General features: G+C 45.7%; 1 protein-coding gene across 1 annotated transcript in view; it reads left to right on the forward strand.

Moving 5' to 3' along the window:
- Ly86 (lymphocyte antigen 86) overlaps positions 1-11,112 on the forward strand; it is a 67,675-nt gene extending 56,563 nt beyond the window's left edge. The window contains exons 4-5 of the mRNA XM_021215986.1: positions 7,602-7,654; positions 10,700-11,112. Coding sequence (XP_021071645.1) covers positions 7,602-7,654; positions 10,700-10,783 — 137 coding nt within the window. The 3' untranslated portion in view covers positions 10,784-11,112. The remainder of the gene's footprint in view (positions 1-7,601; positions 7,655-10,699) is intronic.
- The last annotated feature ends 604 nt before the right edge of the window (positions 11,113-11,716 follow it).

The following is an 11,716-nucleotide window of genomic DNA, read 5'->3' on the forward strand; positions in this document are numbered from 1 at the left end:
GGAGGGGAGGGGAGGGGAGGGGAGAGGAAAGGAGAGGAGAGGGGAACCTGGCATGCTACATGAAGAGCTGTGCTGGAGAAGCCGTGCTCAGCCTTTGTCTAGATTTGGCTCAGGAAAGCCCCAGAGGTAGAGAGGTAGAGAGAAGAAACTGTCTTTTATTCACAGCTCACTAGAGTGAAGTAACCCACTCCCTGCCTCTCCCTCCAGAGACAGGCAGTATGCACCACTAACCTTCGCCTCTCCCTTGATTTCCCTAGCCTCTCACTTGAGGTTTTGTTGGGCTCCACCTCACGGTGCTCTTACAGAACACAGGCTGTGTGTCCCAGATTCACAGGCCTTCTCTGCATGCGGACAGTTCTGAGGGATTATGGTTTTGAAGGCATCTCTATTTTATTTTCTCCTTAGTTGTACTATGCTCCCACCAAGAGTGTGTAAGCATTCCCTTGCTTCAAAAAAGTAGCCAAGTAAACAAGAAGTAGAAATGGCACCAACAAGGGAACGAAGCCATTATGATAGAACTACACAGCAGATTGTATGCTACCTTAAAGAAGGAAATCTCATCATTTTTAACAGCGTGGTTAAAAAACAGAGGACAGAGTGCTAACCGGAATAAGCCAGAGAGAGGATCAATTCGGCCTTGTTTCCTTTACATATGTAAACTAAAAGTTAAAAAAAAAATTCAAACTCATCAACTCAGAGAGGAGAGATTTTTTACCAGCCAGGACCCAAGAAACGAGGAGTGACCTTGATCCAAGGATATACTATACTAAAGTTAAAGTTAATTTTTCTCACTGCCATGATCAAAAAATCTAACACAAGAAACCTAAAGGAGGACGGATTTCTTTTGGTTCACTATCCCTGAGATACAGTTTATCACAGCATGGAAGGAGGGGTGTGGCCACGTTACATCCACAGCCAGGAAGCAGTCCAAGGTGCACGCTGGAGCTCTGCCTGCTTTCCCCTTCCTTTTTCAGTCTGAGATTCTGGACCATAGAACAGCTCAACGGCTACCTCAGTTAACTCGATGTAGAAACTTCTTCCTCACAGATGTGCCCGGAGGCCACTCTCCTAGCAAGTTCTCCACCCTGTCAAGCTGACAGCATTACCCTTCACAGACACAGACTTCCAGCCGTGAGATGGGCCAGTTCTTGAGATCTGACATACAGTGTGAAAACTACACATCAGAATCCTGTATTGTTTATTGGAAATTTGCTGACAGGATGGAGCTTAGCTGTTCTTTATTAGGGAGAATGACACTAGAAGTGTTTGGTTACGTCGGGTAGCTTTGAATGCCTTAGATAGACACTTAGCCAATATAGCTTGGGAGAACCATTTTGCCCTACTGGCCCAGCAAGAAGGAAATGGCTTCAAAATGTCAGCCATTTTGTTGGGGGTGGCAGACCAGCACTGATACCCACAGCCTGACTCATATGTCACCTACATCCATATTCACATCTTTAAGAACCTCCACACAGATAAAGCTAGGTCCTTGACACAGGAAAGAGTCAGAGTAAATGAAAGTGAGTATGTTTATTAAGCAGAGCTAGTACACACTGTAGATTTAAGGTCAGGTGTTGAAAAGGAGGGGCACAAGGAAGGACAGAGATCACATCCACAACATGAATGTGGGCATCTCAAAAGAAAGGAAAGGACTGCTTACGTGTTGTCGTTAGTTTGCTTCCTATTGCTATGATAAACATCAGGACCAAAAGCCACCAGAGGAGAAAGGGGTTTATTCCATCTTACAGATGAGAATGCACCATGGAGGGAAGTCAGAGCAGAAACCCAAGTCAGAAACCTGGAGGCAGGCACTGGGGAAGAAGCGATGGAGGAAGACTGTTCAGTGACTTGCTCTTCAGACTCACATTCAGCTACTTCTCTTACACACCCCAGGACCACCTATCCAGGGCTGGAACTGCCAACAGTGGCCTAGGCCCTCCCACATCAGTCAGTAACTTTGATGGAAAAATGTCCCTCAAAGACTTGCCTACAGGCCACCCTGATGGAGGCTTAGTCTCCAGTGTGATTCCTTCTTCCCAGGTGACTCTAGCTCTTAGGGTGGTGACCAAACACTCCCCAGAACACCTGGTGTCTTTACAGTGGTTACATCCACACCCACGGGTAATTTTGTAGCTTTCTAAGGCTCGCTGTTGCAGCTTTAGAAGTCCAGGTGTTTCAAACAGCTACCCCACCAAAGCAAGAGAAAGTATCACTGGAGAGTCCAAGCTGAGGGGAAACACTACCAGGATGGGGTGAGAAGCCTATTGCAGATTCAGACTTGGAGTCCACGCAGCAACAACAGCTATACCCAAGACTGAAGCTATTGCACATCCCATTCCTCTTGAGGATGCCCATGGTCAATCATAAAGTAAATGCGCTGGTTTCAAGCCCTGAGAAAAAGTCTGAATGAACACATAAATAAGGGCTGAGAGTTGTAGCTCAGCGATCAAGCACTTGCTTCACATGGGAAAGCCCTCTGTTCAATCCCAGCATAGCACATAAACATAATAATCTTTTTAAATAAAGCCCTTCTTCTGCATAAACTAACAGGCTTGGCATCATAATTGTTAGTCTACACTAACAGTGATAAAACACCATAACAATGCTTAAATATTAAGAAAGTGGAAGAATTCTAATGAGGGCCTAGCGAGGCCGGAGGAAGGGTACAAAGGCTGTCAATCAAGTTCACCACTCTGGGAGTGTAGCCGGCCAGCCGCCATGCAGAACTGGGTCTACCTGAAAGGGGATCTGGAAATGAAAAAGGACAGGGTGTGAGAGAAGGATGAAGCCAAGACTAAGTTTCTGATCAAGGCTCAAAAGTTTAATATTCAGCACTATGTTTATATAGGGAGAGCCCACGGACCCACCCTTTGTTTCAGGTAGATGTGTCGCAAAGCAAGCTCAACCAGCGGTTTACTCCTCAAAGCTCCCATAGGAAATTACAAATGCAGCAAGAGGCCAGCTGACTCCACCTAGGTCTTAAAACCACTGGGGGTCTGTTTAACCTACTCAATGCTGGTAGGGGAGAGCACATGGGAGCATCACCACTCTGGGAGCACGGCCACTTCCCAGCACTTTCCCTTGCTCCAGCCTCTGCTTTGGTTTCAGAGAACAAAAAGATGGAGCAATTGGCTAAGCTCAGTGGAATCTACTATAAACATGGCTCTCCTGCACACCAGCAGTACCGAATGATTGACTGAACCTAGCAAGGACTGGACCAGTGCAGCCAGAACTAAAGACCTTGAAATAGAGCGTTTCGGTGTACTGGTCTGAGGTCATGAGACTCAGTCAATAAGGGCTTACTCCCACCCATTCTGTCAATACCGCCGAAGAGAACCATAGAGGCAGTACCAGGACCAGATGAGCAGGGACACTATAAGCAGAGAGACTGGGATCAGTTTGGGCCCTGGAGACCAGGGGTGGTAAAAGGAGGGAGCAGAGCACAGACCATCACCCCAAGCCTGTGACTTCGAGACCCTGTGGGTCTTTCATGTTCCTGCCGTAGAAGTCAGTTTCTGGAGTAGGAGTGGAGCTTCATGGTAAATATGTCAATCCCTTGCCCAACAAAAAGGCAATCAACTTAGGTTCAATTGAACTAAAGTCAGTTTACTCTCTTTAATAAGGAGAGGGTGAAAGGCCAATTTTTAGAACTTTTTCAATGAGGGAAAGGAAGAAATAGGTGAGAGTATCCTGGGAATCTTTTTTAGTATAGAGGGTGAGAATGTTAATTAAAGGAATCTCAGAAACGAAGAGGGCCTGAGAAGGGAAGGAAAGAGAGTTTAATTTTAGGTGTTGTTTTGTCGAGCTAACAACAAAAAGTCACTTCCCCGAGTTACTCGCAGCTATTCTCAGGAGCTTCGTGGACCCCAAAAAAAAAGCTCTAGTCGAAAGCGTGAAGCATAGAAAAACCAATTTAATGAAAAGCTCTCCCAAAGAAGGACCTGTTAGGAGTGAAGAAGAGCACAGACTGGCAAAGCCCTCGGGCGTTAAGTGAGCATCAGAGAAGAACAGGTACCATGTGAACAATGTTCTTCAAACAGCTAGACCCGTCCACGTTTGAAACTGAAAATGTGAAAACGAAAAAACCAGATGCTACTGCACGAGACTTCCCAAACCTGGGTGTCATCGCAGCTGTCGGAATCCATCAAGTGAGCCTCCCGTGAACTGGCTAACTAGTGACAACTGCCATTACCCCTCCCCGGGACCACACTGTTGGCTGAGGCTACAGCCAAGGCCTCTAGTCCTCCTTGAGCCCTGCTGGAAGATTTCTGTTTCTGTTTTGTGAGTCCAGAAGCTGAGTGCCAAGATTACCCACTGTCCCTTTGCTAGTGACAAAGAGATCTGGGCCTGACACCCATCTATCTCTGCATCTTAGTGTTGGGGATTGGTTCCCCAATGTTTTGAATTAATCCGGCCCCCAAAAATCAGGAATTTGCATGTCCAAACACTGAAGGTTCTTGTCCCCAGTTGGTTTTTGATCAATCAATAAAGAGCCAGTGGCCAAAAGCTGGGCAGGTAGACTGAGGTGGGACCTTTAGATTTGCAGAGGCTGGGGACTGGGAGAAAGGAAGAGAGGGGATCACCATGACTTGGGGGAAGAAGGATGGAATGTAAGAGCTGCAGGAGAGAGAGCCAACCAGCCATGTAAGAATTTGGGTAAGTGACCACTTCCCAGATTGGACCTGGGGCAGCAGGAGAAGCTTTAGAAATCTCAGGAGTGCTGGAGAGGAGCATTTGCTAGCAGGGGGGAAGGTTTAAGAGTTCCCAACCTTGGAGCTGGTCACAGTATATCAAAAAATTAACTGACGTGTGTGTGTGTGTGTGTGTGTGTGTGTGTGTGTGTGTGTGTGTGTGCCCTTCGTTTTGAGTATACAAAGAGCTCCTGAAGAGGTATGTGCATGCAACCTGCCAGGAGCCAAAGAGCTGTAGTAACTACCAATACATCTTAGCTCAAGCCATTTGCCCTGGGCCACACAAGAGCAATAAAATAGATATACAGTATGCATACCCACAATGGGTACTGGAACCAAGTACCCAGAGAGGAAACATAAGGAGGATAGTTTGGAGATAGAAGGGGATCGGCAAGAGGGCAGCGGAGAAGGGAGGGAACTAGGGGGTAAATATAAGCAAAGTACCCTATGTATGTTGTAGGCATGAATCGGAATCCAGAGGCACCTGATGAGACTTCTAGGTCCAGGGACACTTGATAGTTTTAGCAATGGAAGTAGCTTATCAACAAGAAAGGCAGGTCAGGAGAAATGAATGGCTCAGTGGTTAAGATCATTCCCATTAGAGGGACAGAGTTTGGATCCCAGTACCCACACCAAGAAGCTTACAAATGTCTATCACTTGAGTCCCAAAGATCTGATACCTTTTTTTAGCCTCAGTAGTCACCCTGGAAAAGACACATACATGCATACACAAACACACACACATAAACACACTCACATATACATGCATACACAGACAAACACATACATGTGGTCTTAATATGAAAAAGAAGGGAGAGGCAGAGGCAGAGACAGAAACAGAGGTAAACAGACACCTGAGACTGACCCCCAGGCCACTAGATTCTGGCTTTTCAGTTGTTCACATAGCATCTACCTTTCCTGGCTTTTGGAAGTATGTTCTCATACATGCTGTCTCTCAGATGTATCCCTGGTAAGGAATGGTCTCAAGTCTTTCAACCAGTGGCTTGTTGTTGTTGTTGTTGTTGTTGTTGTTGTTGTCATTGTCATCATCATCATTGTTTCCCATGCTAATCCTGATGCATATAGTCCCCCCCCATCCAACTCTCCTACCACAATATACATATGTGAAAATGGACATATCAGCTGGGTGTGGTGGCAACACGCCTTTAATCCCAGCACTCGGGAGGCAGTGGCAGGCGGATTCCTGAGTTCTAGGCCAGCCTGGTCTACAGAGTGAGTTCCAGGACAGCCTGGGCTATACAGAGAGACCCTGTCTCAAAAAAAAACAAAAACAAAAAAAAAAAAAGAAAAAAGAAAATGGACATATTATCTAGCAATGGTACACCTGCAATCACAGTACTTGGAGGGCTGAGGCAGGAGGATGAGAAGTTCAAGATCATCTTCAGCTTCTTAGTAAACCCAAGGCCAGCCTGGATTATATGAAACTTTGTCTCAAAATAAACCGACAAACAAAAAGTCATGGTGTAACCCATTATTTTTTATGCTAACTAAAAACAAGGAGTTAGTCTGTTTTTAAATTGTGTTGTTGTTGCTTTAAACTTTTTTCAATACTGGATTTTTCTGTGTAGCACTGGCGATCTTGGAACTTGCTCTGTAGACCTTGAACCCAGAGACACACCTGCCTTTGCTTCCCGAGTAATGGGATTAAACCTGTGCACCACCACCACTATTTAATGTGACTGAGATGGGTGGCCTCTGAAGTGAGCAGAAGAATGAAAATACTCTTCTTAATTCAGTGATGGAGCTGGGCAGTGGTGGCGCATGCCTTTAATCTCAGCACTTGGGAGGCAGAGGCAGGTGGATTTCTGAGTTTAAGGCCATCCTGGTCTACAGAGTGAGTTCCAGGACAGCCAGAGCTACCAAGAGAAACCCTGTCTCGGAAAAAAAAAAAAATTATTAATAGAGTATGTCTTAGGTAGGGTTTCCATTGCTGTGAAGAGACACCATGACCAAGGCAACGCTTATAAAGGACAACATTTCATTGGAGCTGGCTCACAGGTTCAGAGGTTCAGTCCATTATCATCAAGGGGGGAGCATGGCAGCATCCAGGCAGGCATGGTGCAGGCAGAGTTGAGAGTTCTGCATCTTGTTCCAAAGATAGACAGGAGAAGACTGGCTTCCAGGCAGCTAATATGAGGGTCTTAAAGCCCATTCCCATAGTGACACACTTCCTCCAACAAAGCCACACCTACTTCAAGGCCACCCCTCCAAATAGTGCCAGTCCCTGAGCCAAGCATATTCTAACCACCACCAAGTATGATGACCAGGAAGACAACCACCACTATGCTAGGAACCTGAATTCTTCTCTGTGCTTTTCTTGAAAAGAGGACAGCTGATAATCCACCATCTTCAGTGTGCCCGGGCATAGTGAAAATGAAACCGCGTGACTCCTTCAGCCATAAGTAGTAACAGACACTGTATTTAGAGAAGAGAACAAAACCAAGCCAAAAGTGACTACATCACAGCTATCGGATGTTTCTCCTAATGCAGTGTCTTTGAGTTCCTGGCCACTGGTCTCAAAACATTTCACCCTGTATTTCCAGCACCAGTCTAGACTCTTGACCACTCAGTCAGCCAGAGTCTTTCCATGACCTGCTTGCTTCCTCTCCACACTTCTCACTATCTGGACTGTGCTCTGCCCAGAGGTTTCTGTACTGTCAGCCTCATCACTGGGAAGCAAGAAACAGGTACATGGGCAGAGACCATTGTTCATCAACACCTGAGATCCATTTGAAGTCAGGAAATTAAAACTTTTATGTCAATGGCTACTCTTACTTTATTACCCAGACTTGATCTATGTCTCTATGGCCACAGATGATATGATAACCTTATTTGGAGGGTTGTTTTAAATGAATGAATAACATTATCTGTGCTCTATATATTTTTCAGAACAGATATACTATGCCGGCCCTGTCAATAACCTTGGACTTGATATTCCACAGGTAAGGTTTCCTGTTTTGTATTGTTGTGTATTATTGTGTTGAAGAGTTGATTTTCAACTCTTGGAGGAGAAAAAAAAAGAGAGAAAGAGGAGAAGGAAAAGGAGAAGGGGGAAGAGGAGGAGGAGGCAAAGAAAAGGAGAACTAGACTTACATAATTGAAAGTGTTGGCACATGCCATAATTCGGAGGCATGCTAACATGCCAGCTTTGTCCTTTTGATGCTTCATGAACCTTTCGGTTATACCAGAACAAAACCTACTGGAGTTGAAATGCTGGCATCTTGTCCACAGGATTGGGGTTGTGTGGGGGAACTCCATATGGCTAGCGTTGTGTGGAATGTGTAGGAGTCAACTGGCTTCTGGCAGTCTAGTGAAAGGAGAGTTTACGAAACCCCAAAGGTTTCAGTGTCCCACTGGTTACCATACCGTACTATGACTGCCAAGCTGGGATGTTAGTCTGCTTCTATTTACTGTATAATGTATAAAGAACAGGGACAGCTCAGCTGGGAGACTGCTACCTTGCAAACATAAGGGACTGAGTTTGATCTCCAGAGCCCACGTTAGAATAGCCAGATGAGGCAGTCTAGGCTCATAATCCAAGTCCTGGAGAAGCAGAGACAGGCAGGCTCCTGGGACCTGCGGGCCAGCCAGCCTAGGGAGTTTCAGCTCAGTGAGAGATCCTGACTCAAAAAAAAAAAAAAGGAAAAAGGAAAACGGTAGATGACACACGAGGAGTGACACCCACAATTGTCCTTGGCCTCCACAGGCATGTACACACACAATTATATGTGTCCCACGTGCACATGCATCTGCACACACAAACACGATCACATAACACATATGACCAAAGAATAAAGGAATAAACTCAGCCCACCCCTCCAGAGTCTGGGATCTCCAGGGTAAAGGGGGCACATCTAGGGTCTCCTTGCTGGTAAGGACTTTGCAACATCCTAAGTCAGCCCATTAGGGGACACAAGTCAGGACATTTGAGGATAAAGGAGTCAAAATTTTTATAACGCACCCACTCCCAAGAAAACCCATTATTCCTTAATCTATTAGTCCATAAACGAATGAATCCACTCACAAGGGCAGATCTCTTTTAAAAATCACACATCTTCTGATCTCACGCTGTGGATTGCAGTCAACAGACTTTATAGCAGGGACAGTCAAAACAAAGCATTGTGGCCCGTCCTGAGCCAGACTCAAAGCTAAGATGAGGATTTCCCATGAAGTCCATTTTACTTAAAATAACATTACTTCTGATGGGCATGCCCTCAAGCTGCTCTGACATCGCCATGCATTTCCCTGTTGCCCCTTGAAAGGACAATCTGGAACATAATAAAGATGTCACGGCTTACACATCTTGCTTTCAGCTTCATCTTTTCAGTCATCTGAAACATGAAGGAGAGATACTGGCTCCTGCACCAGGCGTCAGTTTCAGCTCTGAGGTTTTTGTTTTTTTTTTTCCTTCCTGTCCCACCCAGTGAGCTCCGAAGTCACAGAGTCCTGAACAGACCCACTTCGGTTTCCACAGGAATCCTTCTCACAGCCGGAATCTCTCTCCCTCTGTCTCCAGGAGTCCCCAGTGATCTTCTCCTGCCTTTCTAAGAAAGGCACAACTTCTTCCAGGAAGGGAAACTCAGTCTCTCCCTGGAGGAACTCTCCCAGGGAGCTAGCTAGCTTTTCTTCACATCGTTGCTACTTGAACGTTTTTTTTTTTTTTCCTTCCTTGTTTTTTTCTCCTGATACCCCACTAGAGACTGATGTAATAATTGCTAACAATTGGATTTCATTTTGCCTTGCTGGCTTTTTAAAAATCAGCTACACTTCCCAATCCCTAGGCAATGAAGGCGCAGTCAGGGGAAGGGGGCTCTTAAAGTCATAGAAGCTCTTTGAAAGGAAATTTACCCTCAGAGATAGATATAAAGGGCTTTATAGATGTTACTCATCTTAACACAGGATTTCATCTGCTAAACTCTGCAAGAGTTTAAAACAGCTTAAATGGAAAAATTCATTGACTCCATCTAGCCTGCAGAACCTCATAGCTTAGTGGCAAGATACCCTGGAGAGTGCCGGCCGTTTGATCATGTCTTCTCGTGACTGGGCACTGTGACTCACTGTCACTGAACTGCGTGTCACAGGCCTGGAAAAATGAGGGTTGAAAATGCCAAGTACAGATGCTCCTGAGCCTCTTTTCGTCTGTCGCCACTGTAAATAGAGCCACCGTCATCGGGCACCATACTGTAGTCAACAATATACAGTCAGCAAGCCTGCAGTGCTTGCAGGCTACTCCTTGCCTGCCTTCTTCAACCAGTAATAGTGCTCCTAGAGATATAGCCCAGGGGAAGCCAGAGGTCCTGACCCTGGTTTCCTCCTCTTCTTCGGCTTGTTCATGGGAAGTAGACACCAGAGAAGCTGCTAACCCACACCCACAACCAACAGATGACATACTTTTCTGGGGCACCTTCCTCACAGGCCTATGTAACAGAACAACTGGGGGGGGGTCTTGATTCCAAGAAGGGCTATCCACATTGGCCACAAACAGCGATAGTGTGCCCAGGGCAATCAGCTCACAGCTGGATGCCACACAGCTTTGAAAAGAACTGCACAGTTTTTAGGGAAAGTTCTGGTTTCCTAAGAACTGTTAGTTGAAGTCATTTTAATGGAAGGCCTACTCACACCCCGTCCCTAATCTAGACCCCCCAGAGATGGATTCTGAGCTGATGGAGGTTTCTCTTTAGCCAAATTCTTCCCATCAATACCTTGGTTATTTTTCCTCTTTTTTTGAAATGTATTTATTTATTTACTTATGTAAGTATGTGGTATATACTGACTAGTGTGGCTGTGTATCATGTTGAGTTTCACAAAGACAAAGAAGTCTACACATGTTCAGTACAGAAACTTCTTGCAAATACTTTCATTCTGTAGTTGGTGGAGTGGGCAGATACACAATCCTTAAGGAGAGAGGGACATACATGCTCTATTTATTAAATAGCTGGTGGTGTTGTGGGTCGCATGTCCTAATGCTTTGTTTTTGTCCCTTGCAGGGAGAATACCAGCTCTTGCTGGAACTGTACAATGAAAACCGTGCTACTGTGGCTTGTGCCAATGCCACCGTCACCTGCTCCTGAGCATGGTCTGCAAGAAAATGCACAGTAAACTCGGCCTCAGGGGACCCCAAGGTCCCTGGACTCACCCAGCTGCAAGAACCACTGATGTCCAAGACAGGTTCTAGAATGAAATTTCTTGTGGGTCATTCTCCCAATCTTAGCTCCAGGGACAGATGTTCCAGGGCCCAACAGATGTAATAAAGCTTCAAAAACTATCTATTTCTGAGGACCCTGAGTAGACTTGAAGCCCCATTTGTAATACCTCTCCTTGTGTAATTACATCTCATCAAAGTTACTTCCTTGTCTGCTCCTTAGCAACGTTTCCTTGAAGTTGCCTGGGATGTAAAAAATAAAATAAAATAAAATAATAAAATATGCCCTGCACCTATTCATTGTGGCTTGCTCAATGACTGTAAGAACGGTCTGCAGTTAAAGAATTGTTTTCTTCAGATACAAGTGTTGGCCACCGGTGAGGCACAAGTAACTCTCAGAAAGCCAAGATGGTGGCCTCCCTAAAATCAGAGCTCTAAGTGTCATAGCTGCTCCTGAGCCCTAAGACCATGACCGGGAGAAGATGAAACCCCACCAAGTGTGATATCGCTGTCCCACTTACTGACCTATTCCTTTATCTTCACCCTCTATTCTGTCAGCCTCCATCTCTGTAACAAATCTCTAGGATAACTAACTTACAAAGGGGAACCGGGCGTGTGGCTCACAGCTTGGCACGTTTCCGAGGGTGACTGTGGTCCCTTCTGCTTTGACCTGTGGTGGGGTGTCGCTTTGCAGCAGGAGCTAGTGACAGAGTAAGTCAGAGCTTTAGAAGCTGTTGAAGGTTCCTGAGTTGAGGGCAGACAGGAATGATAGCAGTGGATCCATACTGCTCACAAGAGAAGACAAAGACGGCCATGCCAGGCCTCGGAGTGAGCCATTCTGCGGAACCATTCTGCCCTTCCA

This window comes from Mus pahari, chromosome 16 (assembly GCF_900095145.1).
Source record: "Mus pahari chromosome 16, PAHARI_EIJ_v1.1, whole genome shotgun sequence".
Lineage (NCBI taxonomy): Eukaryota > Metazoa > Chordata > Mammalia > Rodentia > Muridae > Mus > Mus pahari.